Source organism: Saimiri boliviensis, chromosome 14, assembly GCF_048565385.1.
Source record: "Saimiri boliviensis isolate mSaiBol1 chromosome 14, mSaiBol1.pri, whole genome shotgun sequence".
In the NCBI taxonomy this organism is placed as follows: domain Eukaryota; kingdom Metazoa; phylum Chordata; class Mammalia; order Primates; family Cebidae; genus Saimiri; species Saimiri boliviensis.
In genome coordinates this window covers 8,098,225-8,126,011 of record NC_133462.1, presented here as the reverse complement: position 1 = coordinate 8,126,011, position 27,787 = coordinate 8,098,225, and the positions used below count along the sequence as shown (strand labels likewise).

The 27,787-nt window shown below is 54.7% G+C and overlaps 3 protein-coding genes across 8 annotated transcripts in view; 1 reads left to right on the top strand and 2 right to left on the bottom strand.

Annotated features, from left to right (window-relative positions):
- The window catches only part of IL4I1 (interleukin 4 induced 1), a 42,703-nt gene extending 19,632 nt beyond the window's left edge, over nucleotides 1-23,071 (bottom strand). The window contains exon 1 of the mRNA XM_010351103.3: nucleotides 22,984-23,071. The gene's annotated coding sequence lies outside the window, so the exon portion shown is untranslated. The remainder of the gene's footprint in view (nucleotides 1-22,983) is intronic.
- On the bottom strand, nucleotides 1,490-23,071 carry NUP62 (nucleoporin 62). Of its 6 annotated transcripts, none has more exons than XM_010351105.3 (3): nucleotides 22,984-23,071; nucleotides 21,442-21,553; nucleotides 1,490-4,641 (listed from the first exon to the last, which is right to left on the bottom strand). In XM_010351105.3, exon 3 carries the CDS (start codon nucleotides 4,564-4,566, stop codon nucleotides 2,995-2,997), a length of 1,572 nt encoding a protein of 523 aa, XP_010349407.1. In that variant the 5' UTR covers nucleotides 4,567-4,641; nucleotides 21,442-21,553; nucleotides 22,984-23,071; the 3' UTR covers nucleotides 1,490-2,994. The 6 variants fall into 6 exon arrangements, with proteins under 6 accessions (XP_010349407.1, XP_010349408.1, XP_003940425.1 ...); XM_010351106.3 differs by having other exon boundaries at nucleotides 21,456-21,553; nucleotides 22,984-23,065; XM_003940376.4 differs by lacking the exon at nucleotides 21,442-21,553.
- ATF5 (activating transcription factor 5) lies at nucleotides 22,947-27,787 on the top strand. Its single transcript, XM_003940377.4, has 3 exons — nucleotides 22,947-23,034; nucleotides 24,334-24,630; nucleotides 26,251-27,787. Exons 2-3 carry the CDS (start codon nucleotides 24,453-24,455, stop codon nucleotides 26,937-26,939), a joined length of 867 nt encoding a protein of 288 aa, XP_003940426.1. The 5' UTR covers nucleotides 22,947-23,034; nucleotides 24,334-24,452; the 3' UTR covers nucleotides 26,940-27,787.

Below are 27,787 nucleotides of genomic sequence, written 5' to 3'. Positions count from 1 at the left end.
CCCTTCCTGAAGTGCGGCGGGGGGCCGGATAAATGGCCTCAGGGGGCTGCATGTGGCCCGCGGGCCGTAGTTTGGGGACGCCTGTCCTAGAGGGTCTCCAGGCCTCCCTTCTGGCAGAGGGGACAGTACGAGCATGGCCTATTAACTGTAGAAAAAGGCCCCTGCTGGGCCTGGTGCAGTGGCTCACACCTGTAATCCTTGCACTTTGGGAGGTGGGTACCTCACGAGGTCAGCGGTTTGAGACCAGCCTGGCCAACACCGTGAAACCCCATCTCTACTTAAAATACAAAAATCAGCTGGACACGGTGGCAAGTGCCTGTAATCCCAGCTACTTGGGAGGCTGAGGCAGGAGAATCCCTTGAACCCAGGAGGTGGAGATTGCAGTGAGCACAGATTGTGCCACTGCACTCCAGGCTGGGTGAAAAGAGCTGCATTCCGTCTCAAAAAGAAGGAAAAGGCCCCTGCTGTAGGTGTAGGTGTCAGCTTTGAGAGAAGCAACTGGGGTTGCGGAGTCTTTGTCTGGTTTACACCCACCCGGTGGCTTCTGCTTAGACACAACTCTTGTCCTCCAGAGCCCAAGATGGTCCAAGGAAATGACTCATGATCATGACTTTGGGCCCCCAGCATGACGTGGCACAGGCTGAGGGAGGCCACAGGGGTACATGCCCCACAGCCCAGGAGATTTGATCGCTTAGGACCATTCCAGTTCCCAGAGGGAGGCCGGAGGCAGACCACTGGGCCTTTAAATTCACCTCATACCCTCCTTCTAGCCCCAGGTGACAGTAAGGAATGCAACCCGTGATGTCTGTAGCCACTGGAATAGCGCCTTAGGGATGGTGCCAGATGGCTTCACATGTGTGTGTTATTTTTTGAGACAGAGTCTGGCTCCATTACCCAGGCTGGAGGGCAGTGGCGCAATCATGGCTCCTTGCAGCCTCAAACTCCTGGGCTTAAGTGATCCTCCCACCTCAGCCTCCCAGGTCGCTGGGACAACAGGCACATGCCACCATGCCCAACCAACATTTTTGTCGTTTTTGCACAGATGGTTTCACCATGTTGCCCACGCTGGTCTTGAACCCCTGACCTCAAGTGATCCGCCCATCTTGGCCTCCCAAACTGCTGGGATTACAGTGTAAGCCACCTCGCCCAGCTATGTTTGTGTATATTCTACGACGTAAGTGTCATGAACACCTGGGGCCCCTTAAGGACTTGAGGCCATTTGTCGGGCCTCAAGTGAACCCGCGGCAGGCTCACGGACATGTCCTCTTCTACCACTGGCACGGGCCCTTCCCGGGGCAAACCACAATCCGCATTTGTCTATTCCTCCTTCCCATCAAGCAAACACTGCTTCATCACATGCTCGTGTCTAAGCAAGAACTGCTTGATTTGCTTGCCCGAGCCTTTCGCATGAATGGCTCCCTGGAGAGCCTCCTGAAACCTGCTCTTTCTACTCAACTTTCTCCTAGCACCCATCCGTATGAACAGCAGCTTTTTTGGTTTCACAATACATTTATTTAGAAAAGCAACATACAGTAACAGTACTTCAGAGAATGCAGCAAAGCGTAAAGAGAAATACAAAAGACACTTGGGATACAGCCGCTGGCTTCTGCCTTCCACACACAGTGGATTTTGCTGTAACTGACTAGGGGAACTCTGGTGCCAGGAAGTTCACAACCAAGTCTGTGGCCACCACTGCAGCTGTGGTCAGTTCTATGGACTGATGTTATGCTGGGATTCGCTGTTCTTTCATTTAACAAATGTGACAGGGACTGGGCTGGGGACACACAGGAGTAAGTGGGTCTCCGCCTGTGGGAGCTCAGAATCTAACAGTGAGACAGAGGCGCAAACAGCTAGCAAAGGACAGCGTAGGAAGTGCCACCAAGGTGCAGGCTCAGGGTACTATGGGGACCTGCAAGGCCACCAGACTGAGCTCTGGGTAGCTGGGAAGGCTTCCTGGAGGAGGTGAGGCCAGAGGTGGGGTAAGCCTGGGCCAGGCACAAGGCAGGCCTCTCGGCTCCCGCATGTGGTTCCTCAACACCCTGTGTACAGGCCTCTCAGCTGACCTGTCTTCTGTGAAATTCTCCATCCCACTGTCTGTTCTATTCACACTGTGCTTTGTCTTGGTGGTTGGCTTTCACGAACCCACATCTTATACTCCAAAACTAGGCTGCTGTTTCCTGGGAGGTTCTTTTTTTTTGAGACAGAGTCTCACTGTCACCCAGGCTGGAGTGCAGTGGTGCAATCTCGGCTCACTACAGCACCTCCTGGGTTCAAGCGATTCTCCTGCCTCATCCTCTCCAGTAGCTGGGATCACAGACGCTCGCCACCACGCCCAGCTGGTTTTTGCATTTTTGGAGAGACGGGTTTCACTGGGTTGGCCAGGCTGGACCTCAAACTTTGACCTCATGTGATCTGCCCGCCTCGGCCTCCCAAAGTGCTGGAATTACAGGCACGAGCCACTGCGCCCAGCCTTGGAGGCTCTCTTACGCTTGGTGTTTTTCACGGCACCTGTGACTATGTTTTGGATGGAGCAGCTGCCCACCCGACCCTAGCTGGGACCAAGACCGTCAGCCCTTCTCCAGCACCTGGCTGAGGCAGGATGAGGTGGGTGTTTGCTGTGGGTGAAAAGGGGACAAAGACACCAAAATGGGCCGGGCGCGGTGGCTCAAGCCTGTAATCCAAGCACTTTGGAGGCCAAGGAGAGCGGATCACCTGAGGTCGGGAGTTCAAGACCAGCCTGACCAACATGGTGAAAACCCGTCTTTAAAAAAAAAAGACACTGAAATGAAAGCCACAGAAGCCACACCCATGAGGCTGTTCCCTGGGCAGAGGGCTCAGGATATTTCCTAAGTGGAAAAAGTCAAAGCACACAACAACTGTCTCAAGGGCACAGTCACGCGAAGGAAAGCAAGAAACAAGTATGTTGCCGCAACCCCACACCAGACAACAGGGCACACCAGACAACAGGGGAGTTCCCCGGGGACCCGCGGGGGCTCAGTCAAAGGTGATGCGGAAGCTGCGCTCCTGCTCCTTGCGCCGGCCCTCGCACACCTTGGTCACCTCCTCTACCTTCCTCTGCAGCAGGGCCGAGTTCTGGTCGATCCACTGCAGCGAGTCCATGTGCGCATTGAGGATCTTGCAGATCTGCTGCAGCGGGTCGCTGGTGTCGGCGGGGGCCCCGGACGTGTTCAGGTGCTCGATGATGTCCTTGAGGTCCTGGGCCATGCGCTTCAGCTGAGCATCGATGTTCTCGGCCAGCTTGTAGGTCTTCTCGCGCTCCTCGTCCGCGTGCTGCAGGTAGATGGTCCCGCTCTGCTCCTTGACCAGCTCCTCCAGCGGGCTCAGCAGGTCTTCCAGCTCCTTCTGCTGGGACAGGATGAAGTCGAGCTCCTGGTCCAGCCTCTTCTGGTCCAGCTTCACTTTCTCCACCTCTCGGTGCAGGCTGGTGATCTTCTCTCCGTTCTCAATCAGCGTGCGGTCCCAGGCATTGACCTGGGTGGCCTGCTGGAGGAAGTGCCGCTCCTGGTCCTCCAGCTCCAAGCTCCATTTGTTGATCAGGCTCTCCAGCTGTGCATAGGTCATGGCAGAGCTGGTGGCCACCCCTGCGGCTGTACCGGGGCCAGGTGGAGCAGTTACGGCGGCTGCCGTATTGCTGGGGATCCCGGCTGGCGCCAGTGGTTTTAAATTCAAGGCAAAGCCGGTGCTGCTGGTGCTGCTGCTGGTGCTACTGGTGGTGGTGGTGGCAGTAGTGGATGTTGTTGTGGAGGGGCCGGAAGCTGCTCCGGGTGCCTTTAAGCTGAAGCTCAGTGTCCCAGCGGCAGGGGCTCCTGCTGTGGTCGCAGGGGTACAGAGGGAGAGGCTAGTGGTGGCGGATGAGGTTGGAGCGGTTGCTATTGAGGCAAAGAGGGTGGGCCCAGCACTGGTGGTGGTGGCCGTCGGTGTGGGAGCAGCTGGCTGAGTGGCGCCTGCTGTGGTGGCTGCTGGCGTGGCTGGAGTGAAGGACAACCCGGCAGGTGCTGTGGGCTGGGCTGAATTCCCCGCTGAGCCAATACTGAAACCGGAGGTTTGGGTCGTGCTTCCACCAGTGAACAAGAACCCACCCGATGTGGTGGCTGGAGCCACTGAGGTGGTGGAGGGGCCAAACACAAAGCCAGTGGGTGCTGTGCCCTGGCTGGAGGTGGCGGCGCTCGGCATGGCATTAGTGAGGCTGCTGCTGCCCAGCCCAAAGCTGCTGGGGTTTGCCATGGCTGGGGTGGCAGCTGCATTGCTCAGGTTTAGCTTTGAAGCACCAGTCCCCAGAGAAAACCCAGTGCCCCCCGAAGCAGGAGTTGCTGTTCCAAAACTGAAGCCTGGCGTCTGTGTGGCCGGAGTCTGGGTGGCAAGTGAGAACAGGCTGGTGGAAGGGGTACTTGCGGCTGGTTGGGAGGGAGCCCCAAAATTAAACCCTCCGGTGCCAGAGGTGGAGAAAGAAAACCCCGTGGCAGGTGTGGTTGTTGTCGTCTTCGCAGTGCCAAACGTGAACCCGCCTGTAGGGGCCCCAGTGCCTCCAAAATTAAACCCGCTCATGGCTCCAGACTGATGGCGGCAGCTACTCCGGCTCCCAGGGCAAATCCGTCGGTGTCTGCAACCTTGGGAAGATTTCTAAAGCAGAGGAAGCGACATTGTCAGATGGCAGTTTTGGAAAGGCAAGCTCAGTGGCACGCAACCCCTCTTCTTCCTGTGTAACCTAAGCCAGGCTCTGCTAAACCGAGGAGGATCCGAAAGCACCAGTGCACGTGCCAGGGGTCAGGTACGAGGAGCCGGGGTGCTAGGGACGTGTACGGCCACGTTTAGCACAGTAGAAGCTCCCACTCTGTGGAGGTTGAGGCGGAAGAGCAGAACCCTGGACCCACTTCGGCCCGAGGCGGGGATGAAATGTGAGGCACTGCCACCAGCGGGACTAGGACACAGAGGAACAGCTGCAGGACCTGCTCCGAGCATGGGACCCAGTGAGACTGCCCCACTGACGCTAGCAGGGTGTGAGTGGATCAGCTCATGCCGCCCTGAGGGCCTCTCTGGACCTCACAGAGAGACATGGGGCTGGGAACTCAGGCCAGATGGCAGAGCCTGGGCTGCTGAAGGCCCCCACATCTGCACTCTTTAGCAGGCAAGGATGCTGGAACGCCCTCTCTTAACTCGGGGTGGGGGGGTGTCTGAAACCCACGTGCTCAATAAGAGCACAGATACCCCTGGCTGCAGTGATTGGCTCAAGGATAAACTGAGACCTGAGCCAGTCAATCAGAGCCTCCCCTGGGGTTTCCTCCAGGTTTGGGAGGCAGCTGCCTCCTTTACCCGTAGGTATGGTGCAGAGGATTACACCTGGGCCTCCCCTGGATACCTTCTCAACCATCTGCAGACACTGGGACATCACCAGAGACCATGAGCCCCACCAGAGATGGGTTGAGGAGGGATAAAGAGCACCCCAGAAGCCCCATGGGCCACAGCATGTCCATTCAGTTCAAACTGACTAGATTTTGGCAATGTCTAACTGAAAAAGCTCCAAAGCATCTATCAGCAGGAAGGTCAAAGGTTACCTGGAGAGGAAAAGGTGAAGGAGTGCTGGATAGTGGTGTTTTTCTTTTTTTCTTTTGGGAAAAGGTTTTGCTCTGTCATACCAACTGTAATGCACTGACACAATCACAGCTCACTGCAGCCTTGACCTCCTGGGCCCAAGTGATTCTCCCACCTCAGCCTCCCAGAGTAGCTGGGATTACAGGTGCAGGCCACCATGCTCAGCTAATCTTTTTTATTTTTGTAGAAACCGGATCTCTGCTGCCCTGGTCTTGAAATCCTGGACTCAAGCAATCATCCCTCCTTGGCCTCCCAGAGTGCTAGGACTATAGATGTGAGACCCAAAGATGATCAGAAGTGTCCCTAGAAGACAGAGCCCGGGAGGATGTGACTGACTCGGGAAGAGAAGAAAGCTTGTGGTGACGAAAGCAGACTGGAGTGATGCGCTTTTGAATCTGAAGATGGCGAAGGCCAGGAGCCAGGGAAGGCAGAAGCAGCTCTAGAAGCTGGGAATGGAGAGAGCGAGACCCTGTCTCAAAAAAGAGAGTGAACAAAGTCACGACTGAGAAGCCAAGTGCCCGGCCCAGAGAAACACCCGTGAGGTCTGTTTCCTCTTCCCTCTCTCCAGGCCAGTTTTCAAGTTTCTTGGTGTCTGCCCTCAGGAAATCCCCTTCTAGCTTCAGTCAGAGGAAACCTACCTCACTACCCCCACCCATTCCACCTCCCTCAAGGCCCCTCATTTTTGTCTCATCTGCCTCTCCTCCTCCACACAGCCAAGTAAGTATGGGGAGACCACCCTGTGGCCGACCCAGTGGATCTCAGTGGGTGTCCACGAGCACCACCTGGGAGCATTCCAAACACACAAGGCTGCCGGCTCCGTGAAGCCAGTCTCTGCTGGGCTGGGATGCCGGCCCTGGCATATAAAGCTCTCCTGGGGGATTCTGACAAAGGTCTCTTCAGGAGGCCACAGCAAGTGCCTGAGCCCCCAGGACTGCTGGGGCCCTGCCCAGCTGCATCTAGTCCTCCCGCTGCGGGCAGAACACAAGTCCTCACTGCAGTGCAGTGGTGCAATCACGGCTCACTGCAGCCTCCACCCATGTGTGGTTCCCGGCAGCATCTGAGCAGCTACACCTACCCATCTCAGTTCTCAAGAACTCGGCTTAAAAAAGCTTTTGCTATTACTAAGCTGTAGCTAAAATTTCCAAGAAAAGCATTTATAAAAAGCTCTTTGCAACTATTAAAAAACTGCAAGAGAACACACACACACACACACACACACACACACACACACACACACACAAAACTACAAGAGGGCCGGGCACGGTGGCTCACGCTAATCTCAGCACTTTGGAAGGCCAAGGCGGATGGATCACGAGGTCAGAAGATCAAGACCATCCTGGTCAACATGGTGAAACCCCGTCTCTACTAAAATACAAAGAATTAGCCGCGAGTGGTAGTGGGCACCTGTCATCCCAGCTACTCAGGAGGCTGAGGCAGGAGCATTGCTCGAACCTAGGAGATGGAGGCTGCAGTGAGTTGAGATTGCGCCACTGCATTCCAGTGTGGCCACAGAGCAAGACTGCATCTCAAGAAACAAACAAGAAAAACAGTCTCCTGTGGGGTCTTGTGTGGCTTCACAGTTCACCACTGATTAAGTGCACCGTTGGTTTCCAACACTTCAGATGCCCGGGATCTATTCACAATGGCAGCCCATACTGATCCAGCCCTGATGCATGCAGTTTAGATATAATACGGCTTGCGCAGTGGCTCACGCCTATAATCCCAGCACTTTGGAAGGCGGAGGTGGGAGGACTGCTTGAGCCCAGGAATTTGAGACCAGCCTGGCCAACATAGTATGATCCTGTCTCTACAAAAAATACAAAAACGAGTTGGCCATGGTGGCACCTGTACTCCCGGCTACCTGGGAGGCTGAAGTGGGAAGATCACTGGAGCCCAGGGAGGTGGAGGCTGCAGTGAGCCGTGATTGCACCACTGCACTGCAGCCTGCACAACAGAGTGAAACCCCATCTCAAAAAAGTAGGCTGGGCGTGGTGGCTCATGCCTGTAATCCTAGCGCTTGGGGAGGCTGAGGTGGCTGGATCACCTGAGGTCAGGAGTTCGAGACTAGCCTGACCAACATGGCAAAATCCCATCTCTACTAAAAATATAAAAATTAGCCAGGCATAAGGGTGGCCACGTGTAATCCCAACTATTTGGGAGGCTGGCAGATGCGGCATCAGCCAGGAAGAAGATGGGAGGCAGAAGGGTTGTCCAGGCAGGAGGAAGGGCCTGTGTGAAGGCAGGGAGGCTGAACCAGCAGCCGTGCCTCTAGATGTTAAGTGATTTGGTGCTTCCAGAGGGAGACATTTATGCGTGAAGGAATGACCTGCCAAGCCTGGGCTGTTCAAATCTGCACATTTCAGACAGAAATGGTCTTAGACCAGCTCCTGGAGAGAATCTCTATGTTCTTGAAATGTCCTGCCAGGTAAGAGTGCTTTCGTTCACCTGGGCCCTCAGGCCACTCTAGGGTGTCCATGCTAACGCTCTGACCTACAGCGGGGGCTTCGGGTCATTTGGTATGAGCGAGACCTCAAAGGGCTGGAGACTGCAGTCCTCAGTTCAGCCACACGGGTGCTCCATGCCTATAGAACTGCTCCTCCCCGCAACCTGGGCCGCCAACACTCCCTATGTGCACCACACATTGCTGCCAGGAGAGCTAAGGGCTGCCCGGGCCTCTCCCCTGGGAGAGGACAGCTGGGGGCTCATGCCTGGTCTCTTGCGGAGCTTTTGCATCTCTCCGCTTTGCTGTTCGCAGTCTGTATCCTTTCCCCGTGATAAACCGGGACCGTGACTGTGAGGAGAGAGCTATGTGGAGCGCTGTGAGTCCTAGCTCATCACTGAGCCGGAGGGTGGTCTTGGGGACTCATGGCCACGTGACGGGTGCGAGAATTTGGCAGAGCCACACACACCATGCAAGCGGTTCAGGCGTCATGCTGAGAGCGCCACAGGGGAAGTTATGGGTGTGGGGGATGGACCGGAGGGGTAGAGGCTGGCGGCCAGGCAGCTTAGAGAAGACTGGGAGGTCTGGGCCAAGAGCCTGAGGCCCAGACTGGGACTCAGAAAAGAGAGCATCACAATTTGAGCAAAGTGTTAAATCTGTACCAAAACCAAAGAGTCTGTTCCCCGTTACCAAAGCCTGCACCATGACACAGGGTCTGTCCAGGTTAATAGTGACAAGCCAGGCACGATGGCTCATGCCTGTAATCCTAGCATTTTGGAATCCAAGGCAGGAGGATTGCTTAAGCCAGGAGATTGAGGCAAAACCCCGAAAAAACCAAAACACCCTCAAACACCATAGACACCAGAACTTGGGAAGTTTCTCTAACATGCAAACAGTTATGAGCTCTGGTCCAGGAATTACCACATTTACGAAAGGGGAGAGTTTCCCTACAAAAGCCGCTGGTGCTGCAAGGAAGCAGGGAGGAAGCCAGACTGAGTGGTGCATTTCCAGGGAACGGAGGAGGATGTGCCTGGGCTTGTGCTCAGAACTGGGTGGCTGTGGCCACCATAGTTCACCCAGGCAGGATGGACTCCAGAGGGCGCTAGAGAAACAGTGCCTTGCGGTCACCAAGGAGACGTGCTGGCAGTCACCAGTCCCTTCCCGTCCTGCCTGCCCCAACATTTACCCTTGAGTTTCAAACAACGCAGATGCCTTCACGGTCCTGGGGACAGAGGAAGACCTGCTTGGGAATCATATGCAGACACATCCCACCCCCAGCTGCGGGAACCAGGGTTCTTTTTTTTTTTTTTTTTGAGACGGAGTTTCGCTCTCGTTACCCAGGCTGGAGTGCAATGGCGCGATCTCGGCTCACCGCAACCTCCGCCTCCTGGGCTCAGGCAATTCTCCTGCCTCAGCCTCCTGATTAGCTGGGATTACAAGCACGTGCCACCATGCCCAGCTAATGTTTTGTATTTTTAGTAGAGACGGGGTTTCACCATGTTGACCAGGATGGTCTCGATCTTTTGACCTCGTGATCCACCCACCTCGGCCTCCCAAAGTGCTGGGATTACAGGCTTGAGCCACCGCGCCCAGCCGGGAACCAGGGTTCTTTGCTATCACCCCAGCTTTCAGCCAGCTCTACTACCTTACCTCCATCTGTGATTCTTTTTTTTTTTTTTTTTTGAGACGGAGTTTCGCTCTTGTTACCCAGGCTGGAGTGTAATGGCGCGATCTCGGCTCACCGCAACCTCTGCCTCCTGGGTTCAGGCAATTCTCCTGCCTCAGCCTCCTGAGTAGCTGGGATTACAGGCACGCGCCACCATGCCCAGCTAATTTTTTGTATTTTTAGTAGAGACGGGGTTTCACCATGTTGACCAGGATGGTCTCGATCTCTCGACCTTGTGATCCACCCGCCTCGGCCTCCCAAAGTGCTGGGATTACAGGCTTGAGCCACCGCGCCCGGCCATCTGTGATTCTTGTGCCACTCCAAGTCCCAGTTTCTCTCTCTTTTTTTTTTTTGAGACGGAGTCTCGCTCTGTCACCTAAACTGGAGTGGAGTGGCGTGATCCTGGCTGACTACAACCTCCACCTCCCGGGTTCAAGCAATTCTCCTGCCTCAGGCTCTTGAATAGCTGGGGTAACTGGCGCCCACCACTGTGCCTGGCTAATTTTTGTGTTTTTAGTAGAGTCGGGGTTTCTCCATGTTGGCCAGGGTGGTCTCGAACTCCTGACCTCAGGTGATCCACCCGCCTGGCCTCCCACCCCTTTCCTTAGATGCCTGGGACAGGGGTCTGTGCCTGGGAAAGATTATAGGAGACCTCAGCTTTGTACTAAAAGGAAAGGAAGTTTTAGGAAGGATGTGTGTTGTTTGTGTGGCGGTATAGACAGAAAAATGGCCCGAAACATGCCCACACGTGGATCCGGGACCGTCAATACGACCTTACATGGCAAAGGGACTTTGCAGATGTGATGATGATAAATCATCCTGGCATATCCATGTAAGCCCCCGGTGATCACAAGCGTCCTTCAGGGAGGCAGGAGAGGAGTCAGAGGGACCATGTGCCTACAGAGGAATGGAATGAGAGACACTGTGCTGCTGGCTTTGAAGATGCGGGGGCCTCAAGCGGGAACCTCTAGACCTGGAGGCGGACACCAACTCTCCCCTAGAATCTCCCGAAGGAACCACGCAGCACGCACCCACTTAGACTCCGGACCCCCGCACTGTGAGAAGACATTTGCTGTGAACCACTGCTTTTGTGATGCCTTGTTACAGCAGCCACTGGACACTAGTGGGGGTGGGCTGAGGGATGACGGAGAAAGAACAGAATGAAATCTAGATAGGCGGATGGGCATACAAAGAGCAGAGCTGGGGTTGACAAAGCGGCTGGAGTCCGGTGCAGGTCTGCCCTTGTGCATGGAGACAGGAAGCAAAGTGAGCGGCAACTCTGAAAACCCAGACGTGCCCTGCTGCTGGGGCGACCCTGCCAGGGGCGTGGATGTGTGTGGGTGGATCGCCACTGACACCCAGCCATGACAGGCCATCTATGACGACGAAGGGAGGAACAAAGTTGCCTGCGAGCACAGAGGAAGGCTAACGGGGATGGCCCGCTCCATTGGGCCAGGTTTTCGTTTGTTCCCTGGTGTATCCGCAACACTTGGAGCAGTGCCTGGTACACAGCAGGGACTCAGTAACTACCATTTACTAAGGACCTACTGTGTAACCGCTGTGGTGCCAGGAGCACTGCACGTGGCGCACCCAGCCCTTCCTGGGTGGTAAACAGGTGCAGACTCCCCAAGGCCACCCAGCAAACAGCAGCCCCAAGATGGGAATCCAGAGCTTTCCGGGGCCAAGTCTTGACCTTCTACCTGGGACAGGAGGGTTTCATTGAGGAAGAGATGTTAGATTTAAGTGCTGGCCATGTGTGGTGGCTCACACCTGTAATCCCAGTACTCTGGGAAGCCGAGGTAGGTGGATCACCTGAGGTCAGGAGTTCCAGACCAGCCTGGCCAACATGACGAAACCCCTTTGTCTCTACTAAAAACACAAAAATTAGCCAGGTGTGGTGGTGGGTGCCTGTGATCCCAGATACAGGTGGGAAGATGACTTAAGCCCAGGAGTTCGAGGCTGCAGTGAGCTGTGATTATGCTACCACACTCCAGCCTGGGCAACAGAGCCAGACTCTGCTCAAAAAAATAAAGTTCTAGCCGGGTGTGGTGGTAGTTCACACCTGTAATCCCAGCACTTTGGGAGGCCGAGGCGGGTGGATCACGAGGTCAAGAGATCGAGACCATCCTGGTCAACATGGTGAAACCCCGTCTCTACTAAAAATACAAAAATTAGCTGGGCATGGTGGCGCGTGCCTGTAATCCCAGCTACTCAGGAGGCTGAGGCAGGAGAATTGCCGGAACCCAGGAGGCAGAGGTTGCGGTGAGCCGAGATCGCGCCTTTGCACTCCAGCCTGGGTAACAAGAGTGAAACTCTGTCTCAAAAAATAAATAAACACATAAATAAAACTTCTGGGAGGCCCCTGAACAATGGCCCCTAGCATTTGGCCGACAGCCACCCGATGGCACTGCTGGCGATGCAGAGCCCAGCATTCGCTGTTTCAGATTCCGGAGAAGCATGACCAGTGGAACCAGAGGGACGAGAAGAGGGGAAAAAGGAGCAGAGAGTGAGGGAGTGGAAAGGAAAGAAAAGAGGGGAAATCAGCGTCCGGCTGGGCCCAGCCCGGGGACATTTGATTCCCGAGGCTCGGGCACTGTTCCCGGACACTGCCTTCCTCACTTGCCCTCCTGTGGGGACCTCTGGCCAGAACCATCACCAGGCGTGTCAGTGCTGGGACTGTCCATCTGTTAGCACAGCAAACCACAAGTCTGCTTCTTAACCATCTCCTCAATCAGTTCCTCTTACCTTTGTATCAAAGAAAATCCAACTGAACCTTGAAGAACAAATCAGCTCCGAGGCTGTCCTTGAAGAACTGAAGTCAACGAACAGACAACTTCCTAAGTGGACCTTATTCAAGTGGCCAAACCAGAGTGCCTTGGGAGCTTGTTGGGCTGGGCCCCCTCACCTTATGTAATTACCCTGCCCGGGGTATGGCCAACCCCATTAATAGAAAACAGAGCAGGCTGGGCGTGGTGGCTCAGGCCTGTAATCCCTAGCACAGGCCTGGGAGGTCGAGGCAGGTGGGTCACCTGAACTCAGGAATTCGAAACCAGCCTGGCCAACACGGTAAAACCCTGTTTCTACTAAAAATACAAAAATTAGCCAGTTGTGGTGGCAGGTGCCTGTAAACCCAGCTACTCGGGAGGCTGAGGTGGAGGTTGTGGTGAGCCAAGATCACGTCACTGCATTCCAGCCTGGGTGACAGAGCAAGACTCCATCTCAAGAACAAAACAAAACAACAGAGCCTTGGAGAGGGGCTGTTTTCCTTTTTCTTTCTTTCTTTCTTTTTTTTTTTTTTTTTTGAGACAGAGTCTCACTACGATCATGGCTCACTGCAGCCTCAACTTTCTGGGCTCAAATGATCCTCCTGCCCCAGGCTTCTGGTAGCTGGGATTACAGGTACACACCACCAGGCCCAGCTAGAATTTTTGTAGAGATAGGGTCTCACTACATTGCCCAGGCTGGTCTTGAACTCCTGGGCTCAGGCCATCCTCCCACCTCAGCCTCCCAAAGTGCCAGAGGTTGCTTTTCGAAGTCAAATCTGTGGCATGGAATTCAGCTCCTCTCCCACCCCCAGCGCTCACCTCCATCGAAAGGACACCCTCCTTCACAGAACCGGGCGTCCCCAGCAGCAAGGAGGGAGGAAGGGATACAGATACCTGTGGGTTTTCAACTGTCCTGTCTCTCCTCCTTATGCCACCTGGCATTCTGGTCCCATTTTGCTCCCTGAACCTTTCAACCTACAGGTATAACCGACTTGCATTAAGGATGAGAGACCCTTGGGGAGACAAAGGAACAGGGTGTGTGCGCCCGTCTCTGTGGGCTCCTCAGGGAGAAGCTGTGATAGATCAGCCTGTCTTTCCCCCAGTCTGTCACTGGGACCTTTACTGTGTGTTCAATGCCTCAATGCTCCTGTGTGCTCACTACCCAGGAGGCCGGACCACCCCTGCTCCAACCCAGTGACCCTGTGAGCATTCAGAAAAACGAAAACTAAATTCCTTTTGTGAATAGGTAGCATGTTCACACTGTTCTAGCTCCAAAGGTACAAAAGGGAACATTGTGGCCTGTCTTCCCCGAGCCCCACAGCCGCCCAGCCCTGCTCCCTGGAAACAGGCCGTTAGCTTTCTGTTGCACGTGTTTGCAGAGACTTGCTGGGCATTTAAGCAAAAGCATGGTTTGCACTATCCCCACGTACACAAAATGCAGCCTGTCAGACGCCCTGTTCTGCAACTGTTCTTTCTTTAGGTCTCTTAGAAATCATTTTAAGCAGGCTTATTCGCCTCACCTGAGTAGGTGAGGAAACTGGGGCCCTCAGAGGGGGGCCGACCTGCCCAGGGCACCAAAACCCTGCTTCCACCACTTGCTACACAGGACTGCCTCAAGGCGGTAGCTAAAAGATTCATGGATTCCCTGGTTCTCAATCTCCTTCTTTCCCTTGAATCACTTCCCAGCTAATGAGCAATTACTTTCTCCTTTCGACTCCGAGGCCCAGAAGCTCCCAAAGGGGCTCAGGTGGTGGGACCAATAGCAATTTTCCCAGCAGGAAAAAACGCATCAGCTCAGACAACCATGGAAAAGGCAGGAAACAGATTTTAAGGAGGATTCTAGAACCATCACTCTTCCTATAAAACAACAGGACTGGAAGCTATTTCAGGAACACTCTGGTGCCCAGGCTCTCCTTCTTTTTTGACCAAGAACCATTTTGTTTCTTTCCCTTGTATTAAAAGACCCCCGCCCCTCCCCTCCGGCAACTGCATTAAAATTTTTTTTGTTTTTCAAAGACAGGGTCTCACTCTGTCTCCCAGGCTGGAGTGCAGTGGCGCAATCACAGCTGAGCCTCGCCCTCCTGGGCTCCAGTGATCCTCCCACCTCTGCCTCTAGTAGCTGGGATTGCAGGTGTGAGCCACACCAGTTTTTTTTTTTTTTTTTTTTTGAGACAGAGTCTCACTCTGTTTCCCAGGCTGGAGTGCAGTGGTGCAATCTCGGCTCACTGCATCCTCTACCTTCTGGGTTCCAGTGATTCTCCTGCCTCAGCCTACCAAGTAGCTGGGATTATAGGCCTGTACCACCATGGCCAGCTAATTTTTGTATTTTTAGTAGAGACAGGGTTTCACCATGTTGGACAGGCTGGTCTTGAACCCTTAACCTCAAGTGATCCACCTGCCTTGGCTTCCCAAAGTGTTGGGATTACAGACGTGAGCCACCACGCCTGGCCAGGAGTTTCTTTTTAGTGTGATGAAAGTGTTCTAAAATTGATTGTGGTGATGGCTGCACTACTCTGTAATGTACTAAAACCACTAAGTTAGACACTTTGATAAATGGATATGGATTACACAGTATCTCAATGAAGCCATTCAACCAACCAACCAACCAGGGGGTGCTGGGAAGGGGCTGAGGGGCCACAGTGAGGTCAGGGAGGGGCACAGGCTCCGGGCTCAGAGTTGACTTTACCCCGAGGGCAATGGCATGGGCGGAGGAGTTTCTAAGGGCAGGCCCCTGCCTTCCTTGGGGTGTCCAATAATGCTGGTTGAGAACAGGCGGGGGAGGAGCCTGGAGCGAAACGCTCCGGGCAGTGGTACAGGCACAGCACACAAACGCCTGGAGGGTGACTGAGGCTTCAGGGCTGAGGGACTCTGAGAGCAGCAAACGGAACGGCGCACACCTGTACCCCTCCGCAGCCTCTCTCCTCGCCCCAACACCGGCTTCCCCTGGGAGAGGCAGTGATGTCAGTGGGGAAGGAGGGAAGGGCCCAGGCCGGGCTGTGGTAGAGACGGTTGCCTTGGAGGGTTTCTCTGGGAACCAAGTGAAGGCAGCCTGAGGATGGCGGCAGGGTGGCTTTCATTCTGAGACCTGGACGCAGCCCCAGCCCCTCTCTGGCGCCCGGCAGCCATCTCCACAATCACATTTCCTGGCTTTTCTCACGAACTCAGACTATTTCCCGGGCTTTACCTGTTCTCACTCACTTAACCTTCCCCAGCAACATCATGAGGGAACTATCATACTTCCCATTTATAAATGAGGAAACCTTAAATCACCCGTGTAAAGTCCCACAGCCAGGAAGGGCTAGCCCAGGCGTCTGCCTGGCCCCAAAGCCGAGCTCGTAACCGCACCGAGCCTCTCCAACCTGGCCTTTTCTTGCTCCCTACCACCACCACCGCCCCCTGCCACATCCAGTCCCCTTCCCACTCTCTAGAGTCTTCCTGGGCCATCTCCATGACCTTCCAGACCAGCCTGGGCTTCACGCTCGAATCCATTTGGGGTAATGCGCCTGCCCCAGCTGCAGATGATGGCCTGAGACGCCTGCGTCCGCTGCTTACCACCCTCCCATCCATTCCTGCTTTGTGGTAGGTCAGGAAGAAGAGGGCAAAGAATTCTGCATCAAACTGGGCTAAGGCCTGGCACTCTGATGGCTGCTGACCCTCAAAGCTCTCCATGGGGAGTACCCCATGCTGTTGAGGGGGCACGTAGGGAGCCTAGGGGTCCTGTGAAGCCCTCCCATCGTGGTTCCTGCCTCTACCTCTCTCCCTGCACCTTCTACCATGACTAGCCATCCTATTGAGTGCTGGCTGGGCTCAAGCTGGGTACTTTCCTCCATGCCCAAGTGACCCTGTAGGAACCATGCATCCTGGGCCAGCTGGATGCAGGAGCCGCTTCCCCTGGACGTGGCGGTGGCTCTCACCTCCCTTTCCCCATCTTGGCAGGATGAGCACATTTGCTGCAAGAAAGCAGCCCCGATGACAAGCCCATTCCTGAATCACGTCTCAACACAGACAGCACGAAGTCCTAACCAGAGACCACCATTCCTGAATCACGTCTCGACACAGATAGCACGAAGTCCAAACCAGAGCTGACCATTCCTGAATCACGTCCCAACACAGACAGCACGAAGTCCAAACCGCAGAGCTGACCATTCCTGAATCACGTCTCGACAGACAGCACAAAGTCCGAACCACAGAGACGACCACACACCCCTTCTGGCTCAGAGCTGCTGGCTGTTTCTCAATGATCACCGGCACTAGCTTCCTCTGCTTCTCCTGGCTCCGGGTCAAACAGACCCTCATTATGAGCTTGCCCGTGCTCCCACCAGTCTCCCACTCAGAGCAATGCCCCACTCCCTTAAACCCACCCCAAAGTCACGTGACACAGCCCAACTCCTAAAGTTAGTCCAAACGCCTCCTTACTGAGGTGTCCTTCAGGTCCCTGCAGGGGACAGTCTTCCTGCCGCAATGAGTGATGTGCTCCTGGTGGCCTCTGGCTGGGGGTGTGGATGGCAGGATAGAAGACAGTAATAAGACACCAACCCCCTCCGGCCCACCCACCTCCCACGGCTTCTGCTTCCAGCAGGCATCCCGACCCTAAGGAAGGACTCTCTAGAGACCTCCTCCTCTGCTCCCTAGAAATAACGGCTTCCCCACTTCACAAGGGACCAAGCTGAGTCACGAGGCCCTGCTCTGTCTCCCTGCTGGTAAAGTCCAGCACAGAGGGGCCAGCCCCAATCCTTGGAGACTTCTGGAATGAGGGCTCAGTTCCTTTTGCTCTCTGCTATGGGCAGAGATGACGACAGCTGTGGGGAGGGAAAGTCACTGAATACAAAGGTCACAGAGGGCCAGCTGCCTGAGTCCTGTCCACATTTGTGGTTTGCTAGGGTTTTCCAGGTTTTTCTGAATTACTTGCCTACCTTTAAAACTTGGCTGTCACACACACACAGAAAATCTGGATTTCCAGCTTCTCCTGTGAAGCCAGCAGCTCTGCCAGCATTGCTGTGGCCCTGGTGCCTTTCAGGGGCCCGGGCCTTTTCCCGTGTCAACTCCCTGTCCCTCCACACTGCCCTGAGGGAGTTCTATTACTGTGCCCATTTTACTGATGAGGCAACCACAGGTCAGAGGGTGCAGTATCTTGTCCCAGGTCACATGGCACTAAGTGACAGCCTCCTGGGCTCTAGGACACTGTCAGTTGTCATCAGTTTGCTGTGTCCTTTTTTGTGTGTAAGAGCTGTGACTGCTTCTGATAAAGGGACAAGGCTGGTGCGAGGGAGGGAAGGGGCTCCGGAGGACTCTGGGCCACGTGGCAGCCTGTGCTGCCTCCCAGCCCCCATGTCGTCCTCTCCGTAACTGAGCTGGCCTTGGCCTTCCTGCCCTTGTTTGCCAGGACTCCCACCTTCAACCCCGGCAGCCCTGGCCTACGTGACCCAGTTCCCCTCCCTGGCTCCTCTCAGGGACCTCGGTAACACATCCCCTGGCCCCCGTGCTAACTCATTAGAAAATGTATTGATGCCTACGGAAATAGCAGCACAGGGCTGGGGGTTGTGGGGAACAATTCTGGGAATCAGGAGGGCCCTGACTTTGTCCTGGAAGTGCTCGGGGGAGCAGTCACGTAGGCGGACATCTGTGCGAGGTGGATCTGAAAGCAGAAGCAGGCGTGGCGGGAACAGAGAAGCACGCAGCAGGCACTGGCTTCACCAACACCATCTCCATGGTGCTGCCACACCAGGTTCCAGAGCAGAACGATCCTATATGCCAGGGCCTGCTCTAGGTATTTTTCACACATTTACACATTTAACCCTCAAAACCACCACGTGCAATGGACCATCTCATCCCCATTTTATATCGGGGGAAACTGAGTCACAGAGCAAGGATGCTGCTTGCTGAGGGTCACGGAAGTGGCGGAGTTGGGGGAACTGAGTCAGAGAGAGAGGATGCCACCTGCTGATGGTCACAGAGGGGGTGGACTTTGGGTGTGAACCCAGTACAGATCCAGGGCCCACACTCTGACCTGTTCTGCAGAAGGTGGCTGAGGCTCGGGCAGATGAGGGCCCTGCCTGCATTCCAGTCTACAACTTGGTGCCAGGCTTAGGACCAGAACCCTGGTCTGTCTGATGCAAACCTCATGGCCTTTTCCATCACACAGGAGACCACCTTGATTGGGAAATCAGCGAGGGGTTGCAGCAACAGCAGCGCGATGGGCCGGTGCAAGTGAAAATCGATAGCGTTGGCAACCGTGAGCAGCAGGCCTGAGCCGAGGGTCGGGACTTGGAGACCTCCCAGAGCCTGTACCATGGGCCTCGGGGCCCTGGGAGCTGTTCACAATCCCCGTTACCTCTCGGGACCCCAGTCTTGTCTCCTGCTAACAAGGCTCTGTCATCTGAGGCTCCCTCTCGGCACCAAGCCTCAGGTTCTCAGGGTCCTGCACAGGTGGCTGATCTCCCTCCCTCTCTCCGCCCCGCCCACTGATGCTGTGCTGCTAACCAGGAGTGGCTGCCAGGTGTGCTGGGGCCCCCAGAGAATCCTCCAACTTCCCCTCCCCATCAAAGAGCCAGGGCTGATGCAACCTGCCTGTAATCACCGCCTCACTCCCCAAGCCAGGCCCCTCCGCACCAAGAAAGAGTCCAGTAGCCCCACCTTTGCTTCAAGCCCCAGCTGAGGATGTTGAAGGGGAGCTCGAGGATAGGGAAGGCCACGGAATGAGTCCTGAAGGGGCCAAAGGCCTGGGTTAGGAATGGGCACAAGAGAGGACTCACAGTTCAAAGACCTGGGGAGCGGGGGCTACAGGCAACCACTGACAACCCACGGTGAATTAAGAACAGGTTGGGAGGGGCTGGAGAGCTAAGGGTGGGAACTGGTACCCACTCAGCCTGAGTCCAGCTGCTTGGGTGGGCTGGGCTGAAGTGGGTGGGACCCAACAGCCAGAGAGAGAAAACGGCAAAAGGGCTGAGGAGGTGGGGGAGGGGAAGCAGAGTCCCTGCCCATGCAGCCAGCATAAACGGCACACAGTCAGCACCAAAATTCTCTTACTGATCAGGTTATTAAAAAATACCCAGGCCCGGCAGGGCGCGGTGGCTCATGACTGTAATCCCACCACCTTGGGAGGCCACGGCGGGCGCATCACCTGAGGTCCAGAGTTTGAAACCAACCAAGATGGTGAAACACTGTCTCTACTAAAAATACAAAATTAGTCGGGCGTGATGATGCACACCCTGTAATCCCAGCTACTCAGGAGGCTGAGGCAGGAGAATTGCCAGAACCCAGGAGGCGGAGGTTTCGGTGAGCCAAGATCAGGCCATTGCACTCCAGCCTGGACAAGAGCAAAACTCCATCTCAAAAAAAAAAAAAAAAAAAAAAAAAAAAAAAAAAAAAAAGAAAAGAAAAGAAAAGAAAAGAAGTATCCTACCTGGCCATCCTCTCAATATCCCTCAATCCCAGTCTAAGTATGAAACAAAAACCAAATGGAAGCACATTCCATAAAATACCCAACCAGCACTTTTCAAAACTGTCAAGGTCATGAAGGACAAGGAAAGTCTAAACCTGTTACAGGCCTGTAATCCCAGCACTTCGGGAGGCTGAGGCAGGCGGATCGCCAGGTCAGGAGTTTGAGACCAGCCTAACATGGTGAAACCATCTCTATTACAAAATACAAAAATTAGATGGGCATGGTGGCGTGCACCTGTAATCCCGGCTACTCAGGAGGCTGAGGCAGGAAAACTGCTTGAACCTGGGAGGTGGAGGTTGGAGTGAGCCATTGCACTCCAGCCTGGGTGACAGTGAGACTCCCTCTCAAGAACAAAACAGAACAAACAAAAAAACCCACTCCCCATGTACAATCTAGAAGGTCTTCTTACAAGAAGATTCTGGCAGGGGTGCAGGGTGGGCAGGGCACAACTGTGCCTCCTTACCACTGGCAGTCTGTCCAACAGTCTACCCTTAATTCCATCTGCTTTTGCTCAAAAACCTATACTGAGAAGTGGAAGGAAGTTGGTCCTGAAATCTCCTTTGTAAAGTGGATGACCAGTCATAGTTTGAAAGCACTTACTGCACAGGAATAGAAAGAGAACACATCCACCTTAATTACAGCAATAACAGTAACCACCTTTTACACAGCACCTACTGTGTACCAGACACAGTCTACCTGTTTAACATGAATTAACTCATTTAATCCTCTTAACAGTCTTAAGAGGTAGGAGCTGTTTTTGAGACAGGGTCTCACTCTGACACCAAGGTTGGAGTATGGTGGCCCAATCTTGGCTCACTGCAACCTCTGCCCCTCCCCAGGGTTCAAGTGATCCTCCTTCCTTAGCCTCCCAAGTAGCTGGGACCATAGGAGCAAACCACCACACCTAGCTATTTTTTTTGTATTTCTGGTAGAGATGGGGTTTCACCAAGTTACTGAGGCTGGTCAATTTCTGACCTCAAGCAATTTGCCCAGAATGCTGGGATTACAGGTATGAGCCACTGCACCTGGCCCAGCAGCAGGTACTCTTAATGCCACTTTGTACCAAAGGGGAAACTGAGGCACAGGGAAAGGAAATGAGTAGGGTCGCACAGCTAATAAGTGGGGTGCAGTTAGGTTTTGAACTCATATAATCTGGCTCCAGAGTCTATGCCAGGGATGGATACTCTTTTGGCTTCCTGGGCCCACGCTAAGAATTGTCTTGGGCCACATAAAATACACTAACAATAGCTGATGAGCAATAGATAAATAAATAGAATCGCAAAAAAATTTGTATAATGTTTTAGGAATGTTCTGGGCTACATGTGGAGCCACAAGTGGGACAAGCTCAGTCTGTGCTCTGGGCTGCTATGCTACATACTGCATAGGTGGTAACACAGCCCCTACAGCCAAAGTAAGTACAGGGCAAGTGCTCCAAGAGAAGGTGGTCAGATCCCGAGAAGGACTTCCTGCCTGCCACAGGGACGGGAGGAGAAAGAAGTCCATGTGTAACGCTCAATACCAGGGTTCCTCCACCTTCTCTGGACCTTGATTCACTCTCTTAACTGCCACAGAAGGGATGAAGGTTGAACTCCAGCTGGGATGTCCTGATGTGGATGGGACAAGGTGGGTTTCTGCAACAGAGAAAAGACCAACATCCACTTCAGCTGGTGGAGGGCCCAGGGCAGGAGAAGGGGCAAGATGGCTACCCTGTCTTTTGACCAAAGGGAAACAGAGATCTTCCATTTTTGGCAGGGTTGGGAGATAGCTCCTATCCAGTGGAGGCTAAGGCCTGTCTGAAAGGAAGCCAAGGCAAGGGATGGAGAAAAGAATGAAGCTGGGACCTCGATGCATGAATCCCTGCCAGGGGATGGAGGTGAGGACGGCTGGAAGCGGACACTTTGGAGGAATGAGAGAGACAGAAGAATGACCCACCAGCAGGTGTTGGCCAGTCCAATTCCTGCGGCTCCTGCAAGCGGGGAGGAAGAAGTGAGACTGGGCCCCAGAGTTTCTATTAATAATAAAATACGGCTGGGCACGGTACTTCACGCTTGTAGCCCCAGCACTTTGGGAGGCCGAGGCGGGTAGATCACAAAGTCAAGAGATAGAGACCATCCTGGCTAACCTGGCGAAACCTCGTCTCTATTAAAAATACAAAAATTAGCCCGGAGTGGTGGCTCGTACCTGTACTCGTGCCAGCTACGCTGTAGGCTGAGGGCAGAAGAATCACCTGAACCCGAAAGGGGGAGGTTGCAGTGAGCCGAGACTGCACCACTGCTTTCCAGCCTGGGTGACAAAGCGACCCTCTTGTCTCAAAAATAAAATAAAATAAAGTATGTTGAACAGGAATGTATGAGTTGAACTCTGTGCATAAAGCCTGGCGGACACATTGTCCAGAGTCTCATAAACCCACCAGGAGAGTTGATTTTCTTATTTTGCAGACAGGGAAGCGAGGTGAGAGGGAACTTATTTGCCCGAGGCCACCCTGGCAGGTCTGCGTTGCGGAGGGGGCTGTGACTCATGCTGGACTCTAACCCACGAGGGTTCTAAGGGTCAGCAGTTGGGGGATGGAGATGAAAAGTGTGGCTGGCAGGAAATTCTGGAAGCAGGGAAAGGGAAATTAACTGATGCCGGTCTGCGGGAAGAGAATGAGACTGGATTCTCAATCACAGGAGGAGGCAGGCCCAGGCCTCAGAAGCGGAAAGAGAAACCAGAGCCTAGAGTCGCGAGGAAAAACCAGACCTCGGAGCCACAAGCAGGAGGGGGCCGAACCCTGTGAGCGGGAAGTAGGGAGTCGGATCCTCTGATCCCCACGAGGAGGGGACCGGGCTGCCTCCCGCTTGGGGCCGCGCGAGGGCGGGGCGCGGAAGGATCCGGGCGGGCCGTGCTGCGCCACCCCGGGTATATGTATCCCCAGTCCCCGGGGCCGCCTCATTCCCGGTCCTCAGTTCACAGTCTTCACTACAGCGTCGCCTCCTCCGCCCGCGTAACCCCGCCATGGCTCTGTAGCCGCGACCCCTTTGTGCCCCCAGCCCGTCTCCGCGCCTGCGCTCTCCGCTCCCACCTTCTTTCTTCAGCCGAGGCCACCGCTGCCTCTTCCTGCCGCAGCCATGGAGTGAGTAACCGCTCGCCTCTCCCTGTCCAACCGCCTTTCCCGCGCTTTCGCAGCTCGTGGCCCTCTTTAGGGAGCCTTGGGGGTGGGGAGCCAAGAGCGGGGAATCACGGTCGCGCAGGCGCAGAACAGGGACGGTGGACCGTAGGCGCGCGGTTGCGCATGCGCATGGGGCCCGGGGCCGTGTGGGAGAGTTCTAGACTTCTTGTTTGTCAGCCCGCGTGCGGCTGCGCCTGCGCATTCCAGGGGAGGGTGTGCTTTTTTCTAAACGATTCTGTGCGTGCTTGGTTGCTCCTGCGCAGTAGCACACTAGTGCCCCGTATGAATGAGCCGCGGGTCCCGTGCGGCGTCACACACCCGCATTGATACCCAGGAGGGCGGCGGTGTAAAAGCAATTGGACCGCTCCGGCGGCGGAGCATGCACTTTGGCCCTGGGGGACAGAGCCGTGTGTAGACAGGTGGCGTTCGGGTAGCCATTCTCTGTCAATCCCCTCTACCCTCCTCCACCCTTCCGGCTCCACGTTGCTCTGACTCACAGCACAGCTTTCTTCCATTTCAACTAGGCACCTGCTGAGGCGGGGACTCACGTAGATTGACAGGGCAGAAGGCGGGCTTAGAGGGAACCTCTTTAAACAGGTGGAACCAGAACCACGTCGTCACGATGGGTGGGACTTAGGGAGTCCATTGTGAGGAGGGGCGGGGCCAAGGCAACCGTTAGCTGAGGGATGGGACAAAGAGGCGGGGCCTCTAGGGGATCGGGGGCGGAGCTAAATAAACAATAAGGGGCGGGGCTTGGAGGGGCAGTAGCAAGGCGAGGCGTGGGATTTGAGTCGATAACATTAAAAGGCTGGGACCTGCGGCGGTTCCCCTGGGAACTGATTTGGGATGGAAGCTAGGAAGGCAGTGGGGCCAAAAGGAAATATTTTAGAGGAAGGGGCGTGGCTGGAAGAAAATGTCCCTAGGATTGAGTTTTTCTATGAAGCGAAATATTCTGAGGTGGATGGGAGGGGCCTAAGGTAATCCCCCCGGAGACCCTTAGGTAGGTTCTGTATTGGAAGAGGTGAGGCATCGGTCCTACCTTAGTACCTAAATTGAGTTCCTTGGTGGCGGGTGGGGCTCAGAGATTTGGGGAGGGGCAAATTTAGAATTCGGAGAGAGAGAGGCTTAGTCCTAAACCCTGGTTGGAAGGGGGAGGAAGGAGCCCCATGGACGTGCCTGGGGGTGTGGCTTGGCTTCCCCGTGATTTTTGGCTGGTGGGCGAGGTTGGTCCTGATCCCACCCACTCTTGTCTCACGCGTGTAGGTCTTCCACTTTCGCCTTGGTGCCCGTCTTCGCCCAGCTGAGCAACCTTCAGAACCTCGTCCCAGTTGCTGCTGCAGCCTCTCCTGTTGCCATCAGTGCCCAGCCCCTGGGCTACCGACATGTCACTCCTGGCGACCCTGGGGCTGGAGCTGGACAGGGCCCTGCTCCCAGCTAGCGGGCTGGGATGGCTCGTAGACTATGGGAAACTCCCCCCGGCCCCTGCCCCCTTGGCTCCCTTTGAAGTTCTTGGGGGAGCCCTGGAGGGCGGGCTTCCAGTGGGGGGAGAGCCCCTGGCAGGTAAGGGCAAGTGGAAGGTGGAGCTGGGGAGTGGAGGGCAGGGGAAGAGGGGGGAGGAAGAACTCATTCATGTATTCAGTAAATATTGAGTGCCTACCTTGTGCCAGGCGCTGTTTTAGGTGTGAGGATGCTGTCAGGAACCAGAAGAACATGGTCTGTGCCCTCCAGCAGCTCACACTCTGAGAAGTAGATCAGAGACAAATTAAATGAGGGTGTGTTGGAATAAGTCAGAAACACCTAGCCGCTGAGCTACAAAATGCCAAAGGGGACCTAATTTAGAATGAGTAGCTAGGAGCCAGGCGGGGTGGCGCACACCAGTCAGCGCTTTGAGAGGCTGAGGCAGGCGGATCTCCTGAGGTCAGGAGTTTGAGACCAGTATGGCCAACATAGTGAAACCCTGTCTCTACTAAAAATACAAAAATTAGTTGGGTGTGGTGACAGGCGTAATCCCAGCTGCTGGGGAGGCTGAGTCAGGAGAATCGCATGAACCTGGGAGACAGAGGTTGCAGTCAGCTGAGATTACACCATTGCACTCCCGCCTGGGCAACAAGAGGGAAACTCCTTCTCCAAAAAAAATAAAAATAAAAATAAAAACGGGAGCCAGGAAACGTTCTCCAAGTAGGTAGCATGTTGAGGGGGTAGAACTGCTTGAGGCCTGAAGTTCAGGACCAGCCTGGGCAACATAGTGAGACCTCATGTCTATAGAAAATTTTTTAAAAATTAGCCAGGCATGGTGGCACATGCCTGTAGTCCCACCTACTCAGGAGGCTGAGATGGAAGGATCACTTGAGCCTGGGAGGTCTAGGCTGCAGTGAGCCAAGATGGTGCCACTGCATTGCAGCCTGGGCAGCAGAGTGAAACCCTCTTAAAGGAGGAGGAGGGAAGGAATGCGCCAAGAAAACACTCAAGGGAAGAGCATTTTAGTTGGAGGGAACAGCATATGCAGAAGGCCTCCTGAGGCAGGAATCATTTCATTCGTTACTGTAGCCTAAATGCTTGGCACATAGTGGGTTTTCAGTAATAAATGAGTAAAGAATGAAACAGGTATGTGTGCGCACACACGTGTGGGTGATGTGATGTAGTTTGCCTTTTAAGAATAGAGACAGGCCGGGCGCGGTGGCTCATGCCTGTAATCCCAGCACTTTGGGAGGCTGAGGCGGGTGGATCACAAGGTTAAGACATTGAGACCATCCTGGTCAACATGGTGAAACGCCGTCTCTACTAAAAATACAAAAAATTAGCTGGGCATGGTGGCGCATGCCTGTAATCCCAGCTACTCAGGAGGCTGAGGCAGGAGAATTGCTTGAACCCAGGAGGCGGAGGTTGCGGTGAGCCGAGATCGCGCCATTGCCCTCCAGCCTGGGTAACAAGAGCGAAACTCCGCCTCAAAAAAACAAAACAACAACAACAACAACAAAAAATTGAGACACCGCAGATACAGAGTACTCCGTAGATGAGATGGTTGAAGAAATGCTTGGCTGACTGTTGATTGAGTCATTGGTTGGTTGGCTGCTGCTTTATTTTTTTCTTTTTAAATTTTTCTTCTTTTTCCTGGGGTCCTCTTATAGATGGGTCACCAGCAACTCAGGGAATTTTATGTTCCCCCCATTTTAATCCCAGGTGATGGCTTCTCTGACTGGATGACTGAGCGAGTTGATTTCACAGCCCTCCTCCCTCTGGAGCCCCCCTTGCCCCCAGGCACCCTCCCCCCAACTTCCCCAACCCCACCTGACCTGGAAGCTATGGCCTCCCTCCTCAAGAAGGAGCTGGAACAGATGGAAGACTTCTTCCTAGATGCCCCGCTCCTCCCGCCACCCTCCCCACCACCGCCGTTGCCGCCACTGCCACCGCCATTGCCGCCACCACCACCAGCCTCATCCTTCCCCCTTCCCCTCCCCTCCCTTGATGCCCCCCAGGCCCCTGTCTTGGATGCTCTGGATTTGTTGGCCATCTACTGCTGCAACGAGGCCAGGCAGGGGGAGGAGGGGATGGCGCCCCTGCCCCCGATACAGCAGCCCCCTCTTCCTCCTCCACCTCAACCTTCTCGCCCGGCCCCCTACCCCCATCCCATCACCCCCCGAGGGGACCGCAAGCAAAAGAAGAGAGACCAGAACAAGTCAGCAGCTCTGAGGTACCGCCAGCGGAAGCGGGCAGAGGGTGAGGCCCTGGAGGGCGAGTGCCAGGGGCTGGAGGCGCGGAACCGTGAGCTGAGGGAACGGGCAGAGTCTGTGGAGCGTGAGATCCAGTACGTCAAGGACCTGCTCATCGAGGTGTACAAGGCCCGGAGCCAGAGGACCCGCAGCTGCTAGAAGGCTGGGGTGTGGCTTCTGGGGGCTGGTATTGAGCCCTGGCCCCACCATTCCCCTGCCTCCACCTTCATTCCAAACCCCTCTGTCAGCTGGGTGCAGTGGCTCATGCCTGTAATCCCAGCACTTTGGGAGGCCAAGGCAGGAGGATCGTTTGAGGCCAGGAGTTCAATACCAGCCTGGGAAACATAGCAAGACCCTGTCTCTATTAAAAAAAAAAAAAAAATCAACCCTTTTGCTCCCCAAAACCACCCAGCTCCTCTCTGCTTTTATCCTTTTATTCTCTCTGCTTTTATCACCTCTCTTTTGTATTTCTGGATTTTCTTCCCTCTTCTCACCTCCACATCATGAGATGTTTGGCCTTAGTCATTGTCTGTGCCCTCGATGTAACAGCGGAGGCACCGAGGCCCACAGGGAACGCGGGAAGCTGCTGGGAGCTTGGAAACCTGGTCTCTTGCATTTCAAACCTGGTTTCCTGCAGGTGGTTCTCTGGGGTGGGTGGAGGCGCTACAGGACAGAGCGAGGCACTATGCAAATGAGGATGTAAGTTGGGGTGGCTTTAAGAAGGGGACACATATCCTACAGGCCAAAAGCAGGCCAGGTGACCTTGGGACACAGGGCTAGGGGAGGGAGCATAAAGGCCAGGTTTGCAGACTAGGAGGATGGGCAGGCCCATGAAAGGAGGGGCAGGGCCGGGCAGTAGTGGGTGGGTGACTGGGTTCCTTTTAGCTCTGGGGGAAAGTCAGTGTTTTGTGAAGGTGTTGGAGAGGGGCTGTGTCTAGGTGAGGGATGGTGGGGTACTGATTTTTTGGGGAGGTTATAAGCAAAAATAAAATGAAGCATTTCCTCTG

Coding starts and splice junctions, on each gene's coding strand:
- NUP62 (XM_074386056.1), bottom strand. CDS start 16,428: ATGTGCTCATCCTGCCAAGATGGGGAAAGGGAG. Junction 4,642..16,395: donor GCCAAGATGGGGAAAGGGAG/GTGAGAGCCACC, acceptor CCTCTGCTTTAG/AAATCTTCCCAAGGTTGCAG.
- ATF5 (XM_003940377.4), top strand. CDS start 24,453: ATGTCACTCCTGGCGACCCTGGGGCTGGAGCTGGACAGGGCCCTGCTC. Junction 24,631..26,250: donor GGGGGGAGAGCCCCTGGCAG/GTAAGGGCAAGT, acceptor TTTTAATCCCAG/GTGATGGCTTCTCTGACTGG.